This window comes from Acanthochromis polyacanthus, chromosome 9 (genome assembly GCF_021347895.1).
Source record: "Acanthochromis polyacanthus isolate Apoly-LR-REF ecotype Palm Island chromosome 9, KAUST_Apoly_ChrSc, whole genome shotgun sequence".
Lineage (NCBI taxonomy): Eukaryota > Metazoa > Chordata > Actinopteri > Pomacentridae > Acanthochromis > Acanthochromis polyacanthus.
In genome coordinates, this window is record NC_067121.1 from 35651738 (window position 1) to 35671709 (window position 19972).

General features: G+C 39.7%; 1 protein-coding gene across 1 annotated transcript in view; it reads left to right on the plus strand.

Moving 5' to 3' along the window:
- ctnnd2b (catenin (cadherin-associated protein), delta 2b) overlaps nucleotides 1–19972 on the plus strand; it is a 221356-nt gene that overhangs the window by 67767 nt on the left and 133617 nt on the right. The window contains 1 exon segment of the mRNA XM_022191678.2: nucleotides 4956–5068. Coding sequence (XP_022047370.2) covers nucleotides 4956–5068 — 113 coding nt within the window.

A 19972-nucleotide genomic window follows, 5' to 3' on the forward strand; every position in this document is an offset into this window, starting at 1 on the left:
GTTTGCCTTCCTCACAATTATTTTTACACTTTTTGCCAACATTTTTATTCACCAGGAGAGATTCCATCGTGGTCGCTGCCTCTTGCGCTGCAGTAACAGGTGTCTTTCTGTCAGCCCTGAATTGGAGGGAGCAGAGATCGAAGGGGCAGTTGAAGAGGGGGGGACAAAAAAAGGAGGGAGAAATCCCTTTTGTTCCACTGTTTTTAAGAAGACTTGCATCCGAATTCTCATGGCTCGCCGTCAAGCCGGTTAGTTGAGCTCCGAGGCGAACAACAAAAACTGCACTTTTCATCTTTTCCCCTTCATCTGCTGCCTCGAAGTAGGTTTCTTCTTTTCCTTACATCAGCTGATTAAGGTGTTTAGATTGATTTGGCTGCATAAAAAAAAATTGAGATCACACAGAGGAGAGCATGCAGTTTTCTTGCACACTGCCGTGTTTGAGATGTAAATAAGAAAATGCAGCTCTCTGGTGTTTCTGGAGTCGGTGGCTGGTTTGTATTGGCATCAGAGGATTACAGCTTTTATCTTCAAATTAGCCTTTAAGTGATTAGATCATACACACTGTGCACATCAATGTGCCTCAGGCGGGTGATTGACTTCTTGCTAAAAACTTCAACAAACGCTGTGATGATTGATTTTAACCTACTAAAATGTGTTGACTTCTATTTTTCTCCATCTCAAGTGTGATTTATTATCAGTGCAGTGGATACAACCAGCTCAGCACAGGTGATTTTTTTTTCCTTTTTTTTCTTACTGTTTCTGTGAAGCGGCTATATTTTTATCCTCAGTGCAGTGTAAACACATCCATGTATCATCAAAGTTGTGTAAACAGGGATGAGTCTGCTGCTTAATGGTGCTCACACTTGTAAGACATTGCAGCTGCGTGCATGTTAACATCAACACACTGAGCTGCAATAGTCTTCACTCTGCCTAAGTTACATATAATGTTTTGCTGTGGAACATATGACATTTGGCAGCTGCACAAAGCACGTTAAGGCATTATAAAATCAATGGAGGAAGCCTTATATAACCCTGGCACTGTCTGTATATCCACTATATGACACATCATTGATTTGTGCAAGTTGTGTGTCTTCAAAAGTGCAGTTCAGAATCCAGTGTGGCTGTGTATGTGTGCATATCTGTGTACCGCAGACGTGTTTCTACATCCTTGTCTGCCCAGTTAAAAACAGAAGACGGTGTGTAATTACAGTGACATTTGCAATTTGATTTGTTAACTTATTACATTAATGATTCATTATAATCAAATTGTATCATTATGGTGGGAAGCCTGGAGTTGCCTCAGGCATCATTTAAGCTCCCACGGACCAGCACTCTGCTCTCCATCAGTAGTCGTAGCCAGAAAATCTGCATCGGGCGAAACGCTGTGAATAGCATTAATGTTCCCGCTTACTTATTTTGAGGTCATTTCAAATGTTAAAGCTATTACAAGGTTGTTGTGCAAACAGGCTTTTTTTTTTAATGACATGCATTTTCTTGCTGAATGTATGTAGCTTAATTTGGCTGGAAGCTCCCGCAGGGCGCTTTGTCTCGCACAGTGGATTTATCAGAGGGTCTTGTTTTTCTTTTCTTTTCTTTTAATTTATTTTTTATTGGTATCCAGAGCATTACAGGACACATTCCAACCACGTCACAAGTGCAAATACACAAGCCGGGTATTCTTGAAGGAATCAAATTAAACAGATTGAAAAGAAAAGTAAAGACATTTCAGAAGATGATAAGGGTAAATAATAACAGGGCCAATATATAGTTGGGGGACTTTTTGTACCATCATAGTTGACATTTTTGCTGTTTTCAGGCCTAAAATCAACATGGCCGCCTATAACCAAACACCACAAGGTATTTTTAGACAAAGATTCCTCTAAATATTATATATACAATTGAGTAAAATTTCAATTGAAAGTTATTTATAGATATATTGTAGTAAACCTGTTGACATGCCATAAATCCACACTTGACTCACACACTACTTTATATTAAATAACTCAGAAAGCCTTGAAGTCTTTTCTTCAGGAGGAAATGACATCATGTGGAGCAGGTCATGTGATCTGGAATTAACACACTTCCTTGAGGAGTGTTTTTATAATGGGGAACTTAGCTGAAAGTGATTTCTCGGACACAGATACAATTTGTTATTTTCCGTATAAAATTTGATATATTCCCAAAAAAGAAATATCTGTCATGATTATCTCAACTTAATGAAAAGAAAACAAACCAAACTATTTTTAATAATAAGCTCATTTTATTATTGTTTAGCTAATTAGAAGGTGGTTGTTATTAAATTGGGACGGTTATTTAAGTGACATTTTAGTGACATCCAGTCATTTTTTATTAATAAATATAGAATTTGTAAAGATATGATCATAATTAACATAAAAAACAGTATTTTTTAATAAAAATGCAGGCAACATTTATCCCATGGACTTCAAAAGTCCCTAAGTTATAAATTCACCCAACATAAATACCCCATTAAGGTTATCCTCCTTGTTATCACTTGTTGTCTTTTCTATACAAAAACAAAAGTAGAAGAGAAAAGAGAAAAGTTAAACACTTAAGCATCTGAAAACTTGTGTATTATCCTTCATTGAAGAATTTGTCTGGTAAAACTATAGGGAGAAAGGTGTATATATGAGCTAAAACCACAGTATATATCATATAAAATCCACTCTTCTGGGAGCTATATGTACAGTCCATTTAAACCACATTCTGGTGAAGTTTGAGATCATGTGTCAATCTTTCCATTTTCTATGTCATAAGCAATATCAATCCAATCATCAATGAAGGGAGCCTGTTGTTGCAGCCATTTATGGGTTTTGACCTTCTAATTTGCTGCCAGTAAAATGGACACAAGCCTCCTGTCTTTAGCACCTATATCTTGTGGAAGGTTGCCGGGTCTTGTTTTTCTTATAGCAATGACATGTCACTTTTTTTTGTCTCCGTCTTTGTGTTTTTTCACATGTTTGGATCTCTCTGCTTTTTATTCAAATGCTGCCTTGAGAACGGTGATTGATCCTCTCCCCTGTTCTCACACGATTTATTGTAATTATGTCACTTTTTTGTTTGTTTGGAAGCCGACCAGGAAGTTGTCAGAAAGCCCTTTTGAGATCTAAATCATACCTTTGGAAGCAGTGCTTTGGTTTCTAGATGCCATGTGTTCGCCACCTTGATTTGAAATAAACCAACTGGATTTATTAGGTTTTTGTTGTTTTTTTTTTGCTTTTTTGGAACAAATTGGTAAAATCAGTCATGTTTAATCAGCGATAATGATCGCAGCAGCAGACACAACTACTATAATCAGCTGCTGGTTTGTTTGTGAAGCAGCTAATTAGTGGTTATTTATCACACATAAATTAAGCATAAAAACAATGGGCTGCTTCCACAAACCAACCATATGGGCGGATTTGTTCTTAAATGGCAAGAACAAGTGATTTATGAGAGTTTGTTGCACCAGTCACTGGTTTAGATAGATATGACTGAAGTTTCCAACCTTTTCAAACAAATAATGGACAGATAGTCTGCTTTTTTTTTGTCTGTTCATATTCTTACATGACAGATTTTAATTATATCTTCAATCATCCCTGTGACTACTGACACATTTAAACCGCAGAACCATGCTAATGTCATATTTATCCTGTTGAAATGACATTAAATTGAGAAATGTGCAAGTTTAGTTTGTGGAATGAGAAGTCAGACTTGGAAAACTGATGCAAGTATTTCTCACAGAAAAAAAGAGCAACATTCAGGATACAAAAAAAATGAATGCACAAGTGTGTTATTTGTGTCTAAAATTGTGTAGACTTAGTCATGACTCACTCACGAAGCATCGGATTAAACATGTTTCCGTTCTGCCGGAGAGACGAAGATTTCTCGAATTAAAACATGAAACAAAAGTAATTACGTCCAACGTGCTTTCACCACCGTTTTAATGGAAGCGTGACTGAAGCTCTATAAATTACATCACCTTGTTGCGATCTTCCTCTGCACTGGTTTAATGCCACTCAACTGGAGAATTAATGTCACCAGCTGTTTATCTCTTTTGCTAATATTCACACAGCAGCGGTGAATATAAAAAAGGCACTCACATTTGCATTCTTGTTTAAAGTTTTCACAAAATTTGGATGGAAATTTGCTCATGAGGCAGCCGTTTGCTTTCACAGCATCACCAGCTCTCTGAGGTACACGTGCAGAGTTCTTTTCTTTTTCTTTTCTTGGCAGACAGGCTGTTCCGAGCATCTTGGAGATCTTACCCCGGTTCTTCTGTGAATTTAGTCTGTCTTAGTGTCTTCTGTCTCCTCATGTAATCCCAGACTGACTCCGTGACGCAGAGATCAGGGCTCTGTAGGGGCCGGACCATCTGCTTCAGGGCTCCTTGTTCTTCTTGTTGCTGAAGATAGCTCGTTATGACTGTGTGTTTGGGTTGTTGTCATTCTGCAGAACTGACCAGTCAGATGGTGTTTTGTGAATAGTATCATTTCATATTCATACCGACCAGCACATGGTAACAGAGGGATATAAATCCGTACAGTGTCTTTATGTTAAAAAATATCAACAAAAACAACAGAATTCTTCCCCCAGAAACCCCCAAAAAGCTTCATCTGTTGCTTGAGTTTCTCCGTGGCAGAGCGGCAAATGCCACATTTGAGACGACTTTAGTTTGGTGTCACAGTTTTGCAACATGTCGAACTCTTCTGGCAGCGGGAAACTGGCAGACACTGTGATATCTGGCCTGTTTTCCCACCACAGACTGCAGAGTCCGTTTCACAACAATTAAAAAATGTGTCAGGGACGACGGAGCCAAAATAATGTTCAGGATGACTGTAAATGTGACAGTAAATAAACAGACAGATTGTTTTGACACATTCTGTCTCTCTCTCTCTCTCTCTCTCTCTCTCTCTCTCTCTTTCTCTCTCTCTCTCGCTCTCGCTCTCTCTCTCCAGGAGTTGCAGTTTGAACGTCTGACCAGGGAGCTGGAAGCCGAACGACAGATTGTTGCCAGTCAGCTGGAGAGATGCAAGCTTGGCTCTGAGACCGGAAGCATGACTAGCATCAGGTGTGTGTGTGTGTGTTTGTGTGTCTAACACCTGTCAGATCCTCTTCTGTACACTCTACCTGCGTGTCAGCTGTGCTCTTGCAGGTGACTGGCTTTACAGCTGGTCACATTAGACCAACGCTCCTTGATTTGTGTCCAGGATTCATCTGCGTGCTGCAAACCACAGTCCAGCTACTGTGTTGTTTTTGCTTTTGGCACTCCGACAGAGCAATGCCGTCGCGGTTCCTCTGGTGCAGCAGATTCTGGTCTGTCTCTTGTACTACGGTGGTCACTTGGTAGAGCTTCAGCATGTATTTAGCGAGTTCCCCCCCCCCCCCCCCCCCCCCCCCCATTTGCCTGCTTTGGCTGAGTTACAATGAGGTCCTCCAGTTTATTTGTCATTGCTGTACGTTGTGTTTCAAAACCAACTGGTAATTTGAGGATTCTGGTGGGCTATCATGCAATCAAAGAGTACAAATTCAGAGGTGATAAGTCAATGTTGCTGTGTTTTTGATGCATAATTAAAATACCCATTATCAACCCACTGAATGGTCCATAATGAGTGTATATCGTTGTCATACATGTGGGACAGTATGGACCTCATTCACAGTCTAGTAGGCAACTTAGGCACTTTTAGTCTGATGACTGATAAGCAGGAAGTAATTTCAATATTGTATATTCCATGAACAAAGTGGAGCTTTGCAACATGTGGTAAACGTAGCGCAAGGATATTTAATCAAATTGTTTTTGTGATTAAACTGACTTTAATCAAGATATAACACTGTAAGACTGGCTGAAGACAGGACTTTGGTTTGTCTGGGTGTAACAATGCATCTACATCACCATCTAACGGGGTAATGACGGCCTACTGAGCCTACTAGAAGGTGAAAGAGTTCCCCACTGGCCCATTTGTATGGAAATGATCAGCCATTTAATGAGCTGATAATGTCCGAATTGAGGCCGTGAAGAGACTTGTTACCTTCAACCGTCTTTAAATCTCACTGCATCTTTGAAATACCCCAGACAATTGTGTCAGACAGTGCTGCCTAGCTAGTTTGTCACACTTAGCCTAACTTACAGCCCTATTTAAAGCAACATTAATAGATTTTGTTTTTCTTGTCAGAGGCAGAAAATAAGCGCTGACATATATCACCTAGTTTTGGTCAATCTGTTAGCAGACATTTCTAAGTCATCCAGTATTGACTTTATCTTTATGTTATGTATTCCCCTTTTAGCTCTGCTTTGGTCTTCACAGCTCTTTTTAGCAGTTAAATGCTTAGTCACCGACTTTGCTGTTCAGTGCTTAGAAAGTTAGCACATACTGCGCTTTTTAAAAATTAATTTTGCCAAAATAATTCTGCCTTTTGCAGCTTGAAATGATACTGAAAGTGAGTGAAAAAAGTATTACAGCGGCAGGTGGCGAAACTAAAACAAAAAAGCCCAAAGATTGTAAGACAGTCCGCAATGCTCTGCAGAATAGGGTGAAAAACTCTTAGTCAGCACACAGGACTACTTCCATTTCGCACCTCGTTATTTCATCCGTCTCTATCATGAAAATATTGATTGGTGCAGCTTTAAATGTTCTATGCACAGTTATCATATTATTAAGCTTGCAAACATTACTGATTAGAAATCCCTGCTGTGCATAATTTGATTATATTTTTACAAACAGCCTCCTACAATCTAGAATTTCTAGCAACCAATTTTTTATTTTTTATTTTGCTTTCCAAGCAGCTTTTACTGCTAAAAATGTTCAGTGTACTTGTTTAATTTCTGTAACTGCACAACAGGAGATATTTTAATTAACAGGTTTATATTCAACTTGATTCTGCGAATTATGTTCGCTTTAGCTGACCCAGTTTTAAAAACCCATGTTGGCTGTTCTCACTATTATTATCACTCTTTTTGCTGTTCAAATTATCGTGCAAAATAACAACAGGGAGGCGACAAAGACATGGAGCAAACACATGTTGCTCAGTCCACAGTCATTATTTAGAAATAGTACATTCAGTGCTTAAAAATGGTAACTTAAGCCTTCGTGGACTTAAATGTATTTGCAGCTTCTAACTGCACACGAGCTACACATAACACCTTGAGGCTGAGAGATATGAGAGAAATTGATCCTTGGATGGATTTGAACTTGACAGAAATGCTAAATTTACACTTCATTTTAGGAGGAGTACGTGACCTGATGAATAATCAAAGATTTTCTGTTATAATTTGTCGCACATAGATGATAATATAAGAGGTTATCAGACACATATAAACATGAATTGTGAATTCCAATTGCACCAGAGACAACAAATCTGCATTATTTTCCACTGCTATCATGACAGCTCTGTCACTATTAGGTTGATCAAAGCAGCCGCTTATTGTAGTTTAAATGAATTTTGGCTCAAGTCTGATGGCACAGAAAACAAAACCTCATCCTTGAGAATGTAACTGTGTTTTCGTTCATTAAAAACGGCAACTGCCTCTCACAAAAGCAAGAAATCAAACAATGTGCAGCTGTCACAGCCGCCTATTGTGCTGCTCGGAGACTCGCTCTTTTTTTCCTCCTTAATGATAAGAAGGAGAAAACTGTACACAATGTGAAGCGACTGTCAGATTATCTGCCGCTGATTGAGTTTGGACCTGAGCCTCGTTTCTGCTCTCAGCCTCAAGAACACATTCTACACATTCCACACCAGTCCCACCGCGAGAACGCCACTCCTGACACAATAGTGGTAACACACTTAGCCTTCCTCTCAGGACAGAGTAACGCGATTAAAGCCTCTGTCTTCATTTCTCTGTCTCACGCCCTCTCCCGTACATGCACAAAAATAGACGCACGCAATCCATCATCTTTTCTTCTCTTTGATTTCGTTAAGCGAGCGGGGATTCCGTCCGTCTCAAACTAATTACTCATCTGCCTGTATTGTAATTCTCATTTCAATTTGAGGGGTGGACCAACAAAGAGCAGGAAGATGGTCTAAAAAGCTACTCATTCACCGGTCTAATTAACCAGTGCGTGCACTTGGCTCCTGTCACACGACTGCATTAAGCGCCTCGATTTAAAGCAGCAGCAGCAGCAACATGGGATGGAAGAGGTGCCGAGAACAAAAAACACACTTTGTCATCCAGCTGCACACAGATGGAGTAAATGCTGCCGTCTCACTAACTGGATTAGATGGGTGTAATATTTAGTGAGCGGTCCTGTGGATTGCACTGTCTTCCATTGCTTTTTACAGGCCATTCACTTTGTTTGACTCGGAGGTAATTACTAAATGGACAAATGGTTTGGCAAAACACACAAGTCCACCAGAGCACCAGAGCAATATGCTGGAGGTTTTGTGGTGCCTAAAGCGTTTGGGATTTATTGTTCAATTACCTCTGAAACATTAGTATTGCCGCTGTTCTGAATAGTTTTGTTCATCACTACTTGTCCTGGAGAACAGAAGGGCCAACATGTAATCGGCAGCTACAATTCAGAGACGGGAATTTGTCTTGGTAGCATTTCGTGGCGACGCATATTGATACGACACGAGCTTAAATTCATCTTAAGTAGCTCAGTAGAAGCAAAACTAAATCAACAGTAGCACAAACGGGGAGATAAGTCTTCCATACAAATGTTCATTTGTACAAAAAATTTTCTTGTTTTACAGCAATCTATATTACTTCTACAATGCTGACTATTGTTAACTATTACATTATATTAGTGCATTTCCTGCACTGTCTTTATATAGTAGTATTATGTCATACATCCTCTTGTTATCTGTCTGTCTGTCTGTCTGTCTGTCTGTCTGTCTGTCTATTACATTATGTTAATTAAAGCTAGGGTAGGCAGAATTATGGATAAAAAACATTAGGCTGGCAGATAAATCTACTTAACCACTACATTTAGATATTACAGGAAAATGACGACTTATCTCTCCATGGGAAGAACGGAAATCTTGGAATGTAATAATTACTGGATTTAACTCCATTTTTATGAGTGTGCCTTGCTGTTATTGACACGTTTTATTGTATTTATTGTCAGGCTCTCTTTTTGTGTTCTTTATGGGTTGTTTTGCTGTTTAATGCAACTGCTGACAATGTTGGAGCAGAAACTTTAACTGCAAAACCATCTGAAGGGACATGTACACCTACAATGCATGGACCTGTCATTGGTTCTCATCATGGACTAGATTTTCTAAAGCTTGAAACCAGAGCAAAAATGAGATACAGTGGTCTAGTTTCCTCTCAGTCTGCTTAAATTACAATATGTTTAAAAGTTTTGTCTAAAAAAATCTACTGCCTACCTCAGCTTTGACATTGATCTTGACATTGGAAACAACAACTATAGAAAGAAAGATTCAGCACATTGCCAGACAAAGGCTAGCAAGAGGCAAACTTTTAGTGCTATTTTGTGAGACAACATATTAGTTGTATCATCTCGTCTCATAGTTATCCAAATGGCCAAGAATTATCAAGTCAATTACTTCTCTCTCTCTCACACAAACCCAGTTAAATAGCACACTAAAATATAATTTGGAGGCTAATTCTGCCCAAATCCAGTTAATCTGTATTATCATCAAAATGTGTAGAAGTCTTCGAGCTAGCAAGCTGCATTTCTTTGACGAATCCATCGCAGACAGTCCGTCTTATTGTCTTTCCCAAAGCAGCAGCTCTAGTTTCTGCACACAGATAAACCACAAGTTCATAGACTGAGGCACAGAAGATGTAATATGACCATCAGTGATATGACCGGGGAGAATACAATGGTTGGGTGGCATTTTCAGACGCCTTGGCTGATGCCTGCGATAGAAAGTAGCAAAACAATAGAGGACGAGGGTGTGCGTTTGTGTTCAATGTAGTCTTTTCTGGGTTTGTCCTGGATTAACTTTTGGGAAGTAGAGGAGAGGCAAGAAATACTGAAAACGAAGGGCTTTTTTGTGTGTGTCACAAGAAGGGCATTCCCAAAAACCAATTATTATGTGAATCAGACACCAGTTTTTTTTTCTAGTGGCAGTTAGACGCCCCGTTGGTTGACCCTCTTTGTCTTGAGTATTTAGCTTTGATACGTCTAATAAAGAGCGAGCGACGGAGTCCCCACTGTAGTGGAAACGTGTCTACAGATAGTCAGGTTACACCAGAGAAAAACTGAAATATGAATGAGTGTCGAGAGCGGCCATGTGGCTGTGGGGGAGCTGGCAGTTCAGGAATCTGCTCCTGTTGTGCTGTGGAAGATAAAGACTTTCAGAGGTGCTAATGAGTTCTTCAGTTCTGCCTTTGTTTCCGGTATTAATCAGTCACCACAGGTCACAGTGTGTGCCCGGGCATATGCTGCTGCTTTATCACTTCAAAAAGCACAAATCCTCTGTGTGTGTGTGTTGTGCTATCAGTCAAACCGAGACAATGTTGTAATTTGCACAGAGAAACGCATGACATATGTTGCCTCATCAATTGAAGGATTGTTCCGCCTCAAATGTCAACGATACTTTGTGGAATGGAACAGGAGCAGAAGATATTGTACAGTGCAGGGGGTCCTTGTCTTATGTCAGAGCTCCGTTCCTAATGATCTAATTATTTTTTGCCATAAGTCGGAAGTCTGATGAAAATGTAAACAAAGATGCTGCGTGCATCACGTGTTAATCAGTTCTTCGGAAAAGTCATGAATATCAACGACTTTCATGCGTGTATGAGTCATTTTACAAGAAGATAACAGAATATCGTAATGGACTGACGTTGTTGATGTTGAGATTTCAATGTTTATTGTTCAGTTCGAGATTTACCATTGCGATTTATCATTAAGCATACAGGGGGTCCTTGACTTACATCAGAATGGGGTTTCTAGGGATTAACGTAGGTCGATTTTTGCCAAAAGTCGGAACGCTGGCAAAAATGTAAACAAAGCTGTTAGCTGCATCTCAAGTAAGAGCTGAGAAAAATTCATGGACACCAATGGCTTTCATGCATGTATGAGTCATTTTACAAGAAGATAACAGAATATTGTCAAGGACTTATATTGTTGTTGATGTTTCAGGTTTATTGTTCAGTTTGAGATTTACATAATGTCAGTGGACGGGCCATGTTTAGTTAGCTCACCTCTGATTGGCTGAGAGTCTGACTTAAGCTTGGGAGCCATAATGAAGGGCAAAAAATTAGTGAATGTAGCACAATCCAAGGTGGTGTACAACTGGTGAGTACAAACAAAGCCCCCTTGTAGTGCCGCATGACAACACATTCGTCCGTTCTGCTCATTAACTAGTTCTACGTAACCAGTTTCGACGTAACAACAAAACACCGTAGGTGGATGACGTCGTAAACCGAGAACTCTCTGTATTATGATTATGGTTGTATTATAGATATTCACCACTGGAGCACTATTTTATCATACATGTTCCTTAACTCCATTTTGAGCTGATGGTGGCATCAACAGTTAAAGTTAGTTTCTGTGCCTTAAGTTAATTATTATAACCAAACTGCTTTCAGTATTTCATTGATTTGTGCAACAAGTGCTTCACATATTTCACAACCTTGTCTGCCTAAAACTAATTAAACATGCAAATTCTTGAGCTGTGTACAAGCCAGACAAGCTTTTTTCTTGCCAATTCCTGTATCACTGAAGTGTTTTTGTCTTCACCCTATTGTTGCACCTCCATTTTTTTTACATCCTCATGTCTTATTAGCTTAATTTCTGCTGTCTTCTCATGTTTGTTTCAGCTCTGCCTCTGTACATTTCACTCTCCATCTCTATTTTCCCTTTTTTTCCCCAGCTGTCAGCCATCTTTCTGATCCAGACAGCAGGGTTGGTTATTTCTGTACGGTTAAGGGTTATTATTTTAAGCCCTTTAGCTGTTTTCTGTTTGGCTCGGTCGTCTAAAATGATAACACAGTTACCAGTCTGATCTAGACCTCGCTTTGAGTATGCTGCATTTCTAAACCGACCCCTGAGTGGTTGGTTGACTCTGATCTCACACAGCTACATCACGGGTTAACAGTCTGCAAATTAGAAAATTGAAACACAACAAGGGAGGTAGTCCTCCAGGGAATAAGAGTAGCTTCTCTGTGTGCAGCCTCTGTAGGTGAAGCTCCCTCAGCCTGCTGTTTACCTGCTCCCTGACTACAAACACTTTATCTAATCGTCCAAGTGGACCTCTGACAGCGAGCACACACCCAGTAGCTACTGATATCTGTGCTCTGGTGGCACCACGGTGGATAGCCTCCTCCCAGGCCAGGCTATTCGTCTGCTCTCTTTTGGCCGTGCCTATTTGCGACATTTGTCTGGTAATCGGATGCGCGGCTGCTTGCTTGTCTGGCTGCTGATTGCTGACTGTGTGTATATTTGTGTGCGTGTGTGCGCATGCATAAGCATTGGCTGTGACCGCAGCACCCGGCGTGACCCACCGCCGCTTGTCTGGCGAGAAAATGTGACCCGTCTTGCGAGCCCAGTGAGGGCCCATTACCCAGAAGCTGTCAGGGCTCTCGGCTGCCAGCTTAGACTCACAGCGCTGTGGCTCAGCACATACACTGACAGAGATGTTTGCAGAGGGGAGCAGCTTTGCTCAGAATGACTGCCTGGTTTTATTAAATTCAGAATCTCTTTTCGAAGAAAGGTCCCTAATGGACCTGAAGGAAGGAAAAGACTTTCCCAACTGAGGTAATCAGAGGAATGTATTAAAGTTCTGTGTCGAACATTTCTGACAGTCAAAGAGTCAATATCAGGTCTGTCAGGTGAAGAAATTCACCTACAGCTCTCCTCAGTGAGGAAAATAACACCAGGACTTACAGAAAGGAACGCTGAAACTTAAAAAGTAACACATAAAAGTTGGTAAAACAGTCTCTCCATCTTGCATTGACAGCTTATCCGATTCATAATTTTACTACATCATTACAGATACACAGAGATTTTAAACCTTTTCACACTAGAATAGAAATATGCTAATGATAGCAAACTACAGAATAACTGCCAGAAGCCTGACAGCTAATCAACTGCTATCAGTGATGGAGATTTAGCTCTGAATCGCAAAATTAAACTGATAAATCAGCCTCACATAGAACAAGCTGAAACGCAATAGAACGGACCGAAATAAAAAAAGACATCCAACGAAAACTTGAAATTGGCCTTATCTCTTCATCCACAGATTACATCACATAAATCATATTCTCTTGGGCAGGGCTGGGGTGGAACTAGATTTTGATCTCGTCCCCAAATTAGAGGATCCTGTTTGATTTCCTACACTGGTCTTCATATCCTCCAGTTGTCATAACGAACGTCTCTGTGTTGGAATCATCTCTGTTTTGTGTCCAGTTACTCAAGATGTAACCGCGTCTGCCAGCGTCGTGAAGATGATTCTTTTCAACATCAAATTACTCAAGGAAGCAGAACGTGGTAACTGTGCAGGCGGGCAGAAAACAAGGACAGATGCTGCTCCGTGATGTTAGCGAGTGGACCTTCTCATAACACGACTCTCCAAAGTCGGGGTTAGCATTTAGCTTGGGGTATGGTCAGACTTTGCACAGTTGATTGGGTTTAGCTGGAGTTTAGAGGACTAGTTAGGCTCGGGGTGGGTTTCTGGTGAAGGTCGGAGGAAACACAAATCCCAACTTTTCAGCCCACTTTCAGATTTTTCCAAATATGACTGTTTTTTCTGTTTTTCTACTTGCTTTGTCTGTGAGAGTGGAATATTACTTTTTGCCCTTATTTTCAGCATCTAGTATTTTGAGTCATTGGTGATTCATCAGTAAAGTGTTTGTTCCAGACATACAATACTTAAAATGAACATTCTGCACTTGTGCATCTACCCTTTTGTATTCATCTGTTCGTTACAAATTCTGTAGACCCAACAACAGATGATTGTACACTCAAAGAGTTTTGGTGCTACATAAGCACATTCTGCATCACATAATACACACACATTATGCAAATTATTGTTTTCCCTTAACATAGTCATACACAGGCTTAGTAGGTAAATTACATTACACACACTTTGCTGTTTTCAAATATCGTACACAAGAAAGAACCTTTAGAGTCAGAATGTTGAAGATTTGCTCCACCAGGATGAGTCATAAATGACAAACTGAAGCAGAGTTTATGTCTTTTTCATAAACCTATAGTGCTGCAGGCAGTCAGCTGCAGACCTAAATATATACTCACTGATTGTGTATCTGATTTTTGAAGCATTAAAGGAGTGTTGAGGGCGAGCCAAGTGAAACAGGAGTTAGATGGAAAAGGAAATAAAGAATGGCTTTCCTGTAGTTTTGCTATGACGGGGAATTTTCAGTGCACCTTTACGATCCTGCTGTAATTCTAAACTGATCACGGTTTATAGAGAGCCCATCATGTCATTGCTAAATGTGAGAAAATGAAAAAAAGCTGCAAATATTGCAATAAGCTTACACTGGGTTCATTGTGTGGCTGCATTATTGTACAGAGTACAATCAGGAAGGAACAATAAAACCTGTCATTTTTTTTATTATTGACACAAACTCCTTATTTATTAGCTTGTTTAATCCAAATGCTGTATTTGGGTCCTGAGGACTGGCGGCCCTTTTTAACAGCACAATAAACATACATAACGTTGCTTTATCAGCTCGATGCCTAATGGCTTTTCCTAATTTTGTTAGCATTGTTTATGAACATGAATTAAAAACTGATGAGTTGTTCCAGAGAATTTAGCTGTGAGAAATGGTTAAATTGGATTTTAATCGCTCTTTCCTTTCTGAGATGACTGTGGATTGTAGCTGGTAGAAGAATGAGGCTGGGTATCTTATTTTTATCTGTTTCTTTTTTCCTCTTTAGCAGCCATTTATCTTTGGGCAGTTGGCTTTTCTGACAGGCTGCTGCACCTGTTGCATCGTGATTATTCAAAAATGGCAAATAGCTGCATTTATATGGTGCTAATTATCCAAAGTGCTTTCAACACACATTCAGTGACAAACAGCAGAAAGATGCTGATTTTTCTTAAACAACTTAATGCATGCAAGCCGTAAAACTTAAACAACCTTGTAATATAGCCGACATAACCACAGCACTGCAGTTAAATTACACTTATACTTACATTTGTGATCTGCTGCTTTGTTGTGAAACATCCAGACCTCTCAGGTTGTCTGAGATAGGCCTATTATCTGTCCAAGTTAAAACAAAGCACACAGAGGCAACTTTTAGTTTTCCACACCACATATCTGGTTGAGGTGGATGGATCGCTCCAAATATCGATAATATTGATACCAGCGTTGGTATTGATATTGAACGATACCATTGCAATAAGATCGATACTTTAGTTTCAGTTTCTCTCCTGTATGCCAATTACAAAGACTAGCGCAGTAGCAGGGCTACGAAATTAAATATTCGTTAATCACAATCATGATTTTAAACTTCTAACCACTATACGGAAACGACTGACTGTGGTCTTGAAAATAAAAAAATGTGCTCTGCTCCAAAAAGTCATCGCTCAATTACGTGCTCTGTTTTCTTTGCTCGTAGAAAACAACGCATTTGCATAAAATCTGTCACTTTCATTTTGAACTAATCTGAAATGAGAACTCTTCATCTCACTCAAGTCATTTTTGCTCACACACGTCTAAACAGCATCTACTACAGTCTGCACCGTGAGGCGTTTAGGGAACATTGGTAACTGTAGTGTCTGTCGATAAGCAAATGTTCAGCTAGTGAAGTGTTTCAACCAGGTAGGACCAGGTGGATGCGACCAACTGGGAATGTGTGTCACACTTTGTTATCAAAGATGATTATGATAGGGGGGAATTTTTCATATTCATCATAACAAAAGTAACTGTGCAAAAAAAAAACAATCAATGTAAAAATGCATCTTAAAAGAGCATTTCCTGTTTCAGTGACATAAATATTGCACAAATATTGACCAAACTGTCAAAAATGAAAACTGTTTAAGGAGGTTATCCCTCACATTGTGATTTCATTGGAAACCCAGATTCTTCCTCATCAGACCCACAGAAAACCTACCCAGGAAATAATTAGATTTTTAGACCCTGTGAGCATTTAAAACCTCATCTTCATTCCAGATGTGGACAACCATATACAGCACCTAACCTTTGTTCTAAACCTACCAACTACTGAAAAAGTTTGTCTGGAGTGTCTGTATTAACGATACTGGCCCTGTATTTACTCGGTATCTGATCGATACCAAATCTTGCAATATCACACACCCCACATATCTGGAATAAACTCCCAAAAAACTGCAGGTCTGCTTCAACTTTCAGTTTTTTAAAATCAAGGCCGAAGAGTTTTCCGTTTGCCTGTGCCTTTCATTGAATGATGAATATTTCAGCTGCACTGTATTTGTTTTTACTTTATTTTTTATTCATTTTTTAAAGTTCTCAACTCTTTCCATTTTAAGTATTTCATTGTTTTTAAAAGGCAATTTTTATATTACTTTATGTGTCTTCTTAAGCTTTTTATGTTTTATGTGAAGAACTTTAAAATGCCTTGATAACACTACAACAACTCAGTGTGTAAAACTGTACCAGACAGACCGCTGGGCTCTTTGTTCTGATTAGTGACACTAGCAGGTTAAATAACACACAGTGCATTTATTTCCTTGGGAATTATTTTGCAAACTATGCCCTTATTTACAGTAAAAACAATGCTTAATAGTCTTTTCTTTGTCACTTTTGTTAAAAGCACAAGCCCAGTTTTTGGCAAAGGGCAAGTTTACCATTTCTTCACATTGGGTTTAAATAAAAGAAATGAAAAATTATTTAAATTAGTTCTGTTAGGCCAAAAAAACAGTTACAAAGTTTTTATGCTAACGTGGCATTTTAGCTAATGAAATGTCTTCAGTGAACCTATTAGCTGAGTTTTCATTCCACTTAATATCACCAATGTGCTTAATTTTTCCCTAAGTTATTAAATATAATTTTTACTTATTTGGAGGAACGTCTTAGACCATGCTCTCCATCCTACCTGTGAACTGCATCGTCTGAAATCGCATTTGCACGCTGCTCTCTAAATGCCAGTGCTCTGGGTGGGGATGCTGTCGATGAAAGGCACACAAACTTTTAGTTAAAGGCCACTACCTCTCAGCCAGCGTCCCCGAATGCTGAGAGCGGCTATGCTGAAGCGTCTGGTATTTTGAAAGGACGATAACCCCGCTGAAAGTTTTTTGATTAAAAACAGAAGAAAAATCTTGAATTTGATTAAGCCAAGTGCACTACTCTAAACTTCTTCCTGACATTATTGGACGACATCAATACTTTCATTTATACTTAGAAACTTTATCCCGTTTGCATTTAATTTCCCAGCCGTGCTTCCAACAGCTCAGAAACATGGACATACTATTGACTGAAGCAGCGATAACGACGTTGGTGAGGATGTAGGTGATGAGGATGTTAATTTTTAAACCTCCATTGATCCGGAGAAGACTGACTGCTGGGTGATGACAGCGGTGGATTCATCCCCATGTTCTTCCTATTGATCTGGGAGGAAGAGGAAATAGGGAGGAGGGGTGCAAGTTACATTTTAAACACTAGCGTTTGGTGTGATCCATACTGAAGTCTGCGTATTGATCTGATGGAGTGACCGTGGAAAGAAGGGAAGGAGAAAATGGAGGAAGGAGACGGTCAGCGTGGCTTCTTGGTCATAAAATAAAAGGAGAAGTGGGGTAGAGGGCAGGAGAAACAGAGTGGAATAGAAAGAGTAGTGCTGTTAGTTCCACATTTGTGCATAACGATACAACACCAACTTCTAAACTCAATGCAATGTCACACGCTATGAGAAGACGTAGCAGCAAATAAGGACAATCTTTGTCAGCTGACGGGATGACGGAGGCTGGAGCGCCAGGTTGGTTGTAGTAATTACATTTTTGAGATATTTATTTGGGAATATGCACGACTACAACTACAATAATCAGGTTTTTAACTCTATGAGACCGAGGCTATTTGCAGGGTAATTTCACTACCTTTATTCTAAGCTCTTATCTTACTCCTTATTGCACTACAATGCTTTGTCACACTGAGAAACTACCATCGGAAAGGCTTTTCTGCTGTTCTGCTTTGCATTTTGATATGTGGAATGCTATAGAATGATGGACACTTCCTGATTTATTCAACCGAGAAGCAAGCCTGTAAATAATGGATGAAGAAATTAGTAAAGCTCTCACTTGATTCATTGTCACGATGCCATTACTTCACTATGTACAAATATGTGACACGCATCGTTACAAAGCTGTGGTTCTGCTCTTTGTTGAGATATGTATCCCATATATCTACAATGATGAACTCAGGAGCAATTTAAGCAAGAATAACGAGCGTGAAGATGCATTCAGAACTGTAGGAATGCAGAATGTGACTGTGATCAATTTTGAAATGAATATTCAATTCAATATTGTGGGAAATATCTAGCTGTGCAGCTCCATTTAATATGTGCTTAACCTTTCTGCAATTGAACCAAGAAAAAGGCACGTGAATTTGGATGCAAATCACATCCATCTAACTCTAATTGTTAACATGGATCCTACATTATTACATTTTGCCAATCTGTCTTGTTAAGCAGCTCAGTTTGCCACCGCCGTCTATATACGCAGGTGAGACCCCGCTCCAGAAGAAACGGCCCCATAGTCATTTGTGCTAGCAGCTTAATAACAACCCAGCTACTTAAATATATAAATATAAGTTATCCTAAACACATAACATTCACCGTGTCTGTTTCTGCACACTGAATTTGAATATTTTTATTGAAAGTTACCCTCTTGTGCCACATTTTATGGCAGTTTTTACCACAGTGGTGCCACTTAAAGATAGGTACAGCATCTCATAAAAGTTATCACACCCCTCACATTTCTGCAAATATTTAGTTACATATTTTCATGGGACAACACTGAAGACACGAAATTTAACACACCTGCTCCAAGTTGCATGACACCGGAGAGGGAAAGTGGCTAATTAGGCCCAATTTGGACATTTTCAATTAGAGTGTACTCACTTTTGTTGCCAGCGGTTTAGACATGGATAGCTGTGTGTTGAGTTATTTTGAGGGGATAGTGAATTAACACTGTCATACAAGCTGTACACCGACTACTTTGCATTGTATCAAAGTGTCATTTCTTCACTGTTGTCCCATGAAAAGACAGAACTAAATATTTGCAGAAATGTGACTCACTTTTGTTAGACACTGTATAGCAAATATTTTGCACGAGTTCTGGATTTGTAGTAGAACAGAGTTAGAAAAACTCTGCCATTTATCGTTTAGTAAGGCATAATTTTCAGCTTTGTTGTCCATGTTTCCGCAGTAAGGTATTCTGAGCACAACAAAAAATCATTCCCAATCTGTCACAATGTGAAGATGGAGGAAGTCTGGAAACAAACAAACAAACAAAAAAAGAGAGCTTGAAACCTCCGGGAGGAAAAGAGGACAGAGGGTTGAAAAGAGGACAGAGAATGAAAAGAGGAGTCGACTTGGATGCAAAGTAGGGGAGGAGGGCGAGACGGGGAAGGGAGAGGGTGAGGAAATGAGCCAGGAGGCAGAAAGGCTGGGGGTGAGTGGATGACGGTGGCGGTGGAGGGTTTGCATTCTCATGTTAAGCCTTTTAACCTGCCGCCCTGCAAACACTCGCAAACACACACTGAGTCACTCGGACACCCAGACACACTTAATAAGACTAATATCCTCCACCATCACAGACAGCCTCTGTCTGTTACACATGACTGTGACTGTGTGTGTGTCTGTGTGTGTATGTCTGTGTGTGTGTCTATGTGCGTGCTAACTGGCTCCAGTGTTAGCACATTCATCTGCGACTATATTATTGATCTGCCAGTAGAACGGAGACAGGACTGTCACAGTTAGGCTCCAATGAAAACCTTCTTAGACCACAAACACACACACTGACACACACGCACACACACACACAGGGAGAGTTTGTTCACAGACACACAAAAATGTCCTCAAACACAAAAATACAAACACATATTCATGCTGACTTGAAAGGAGCC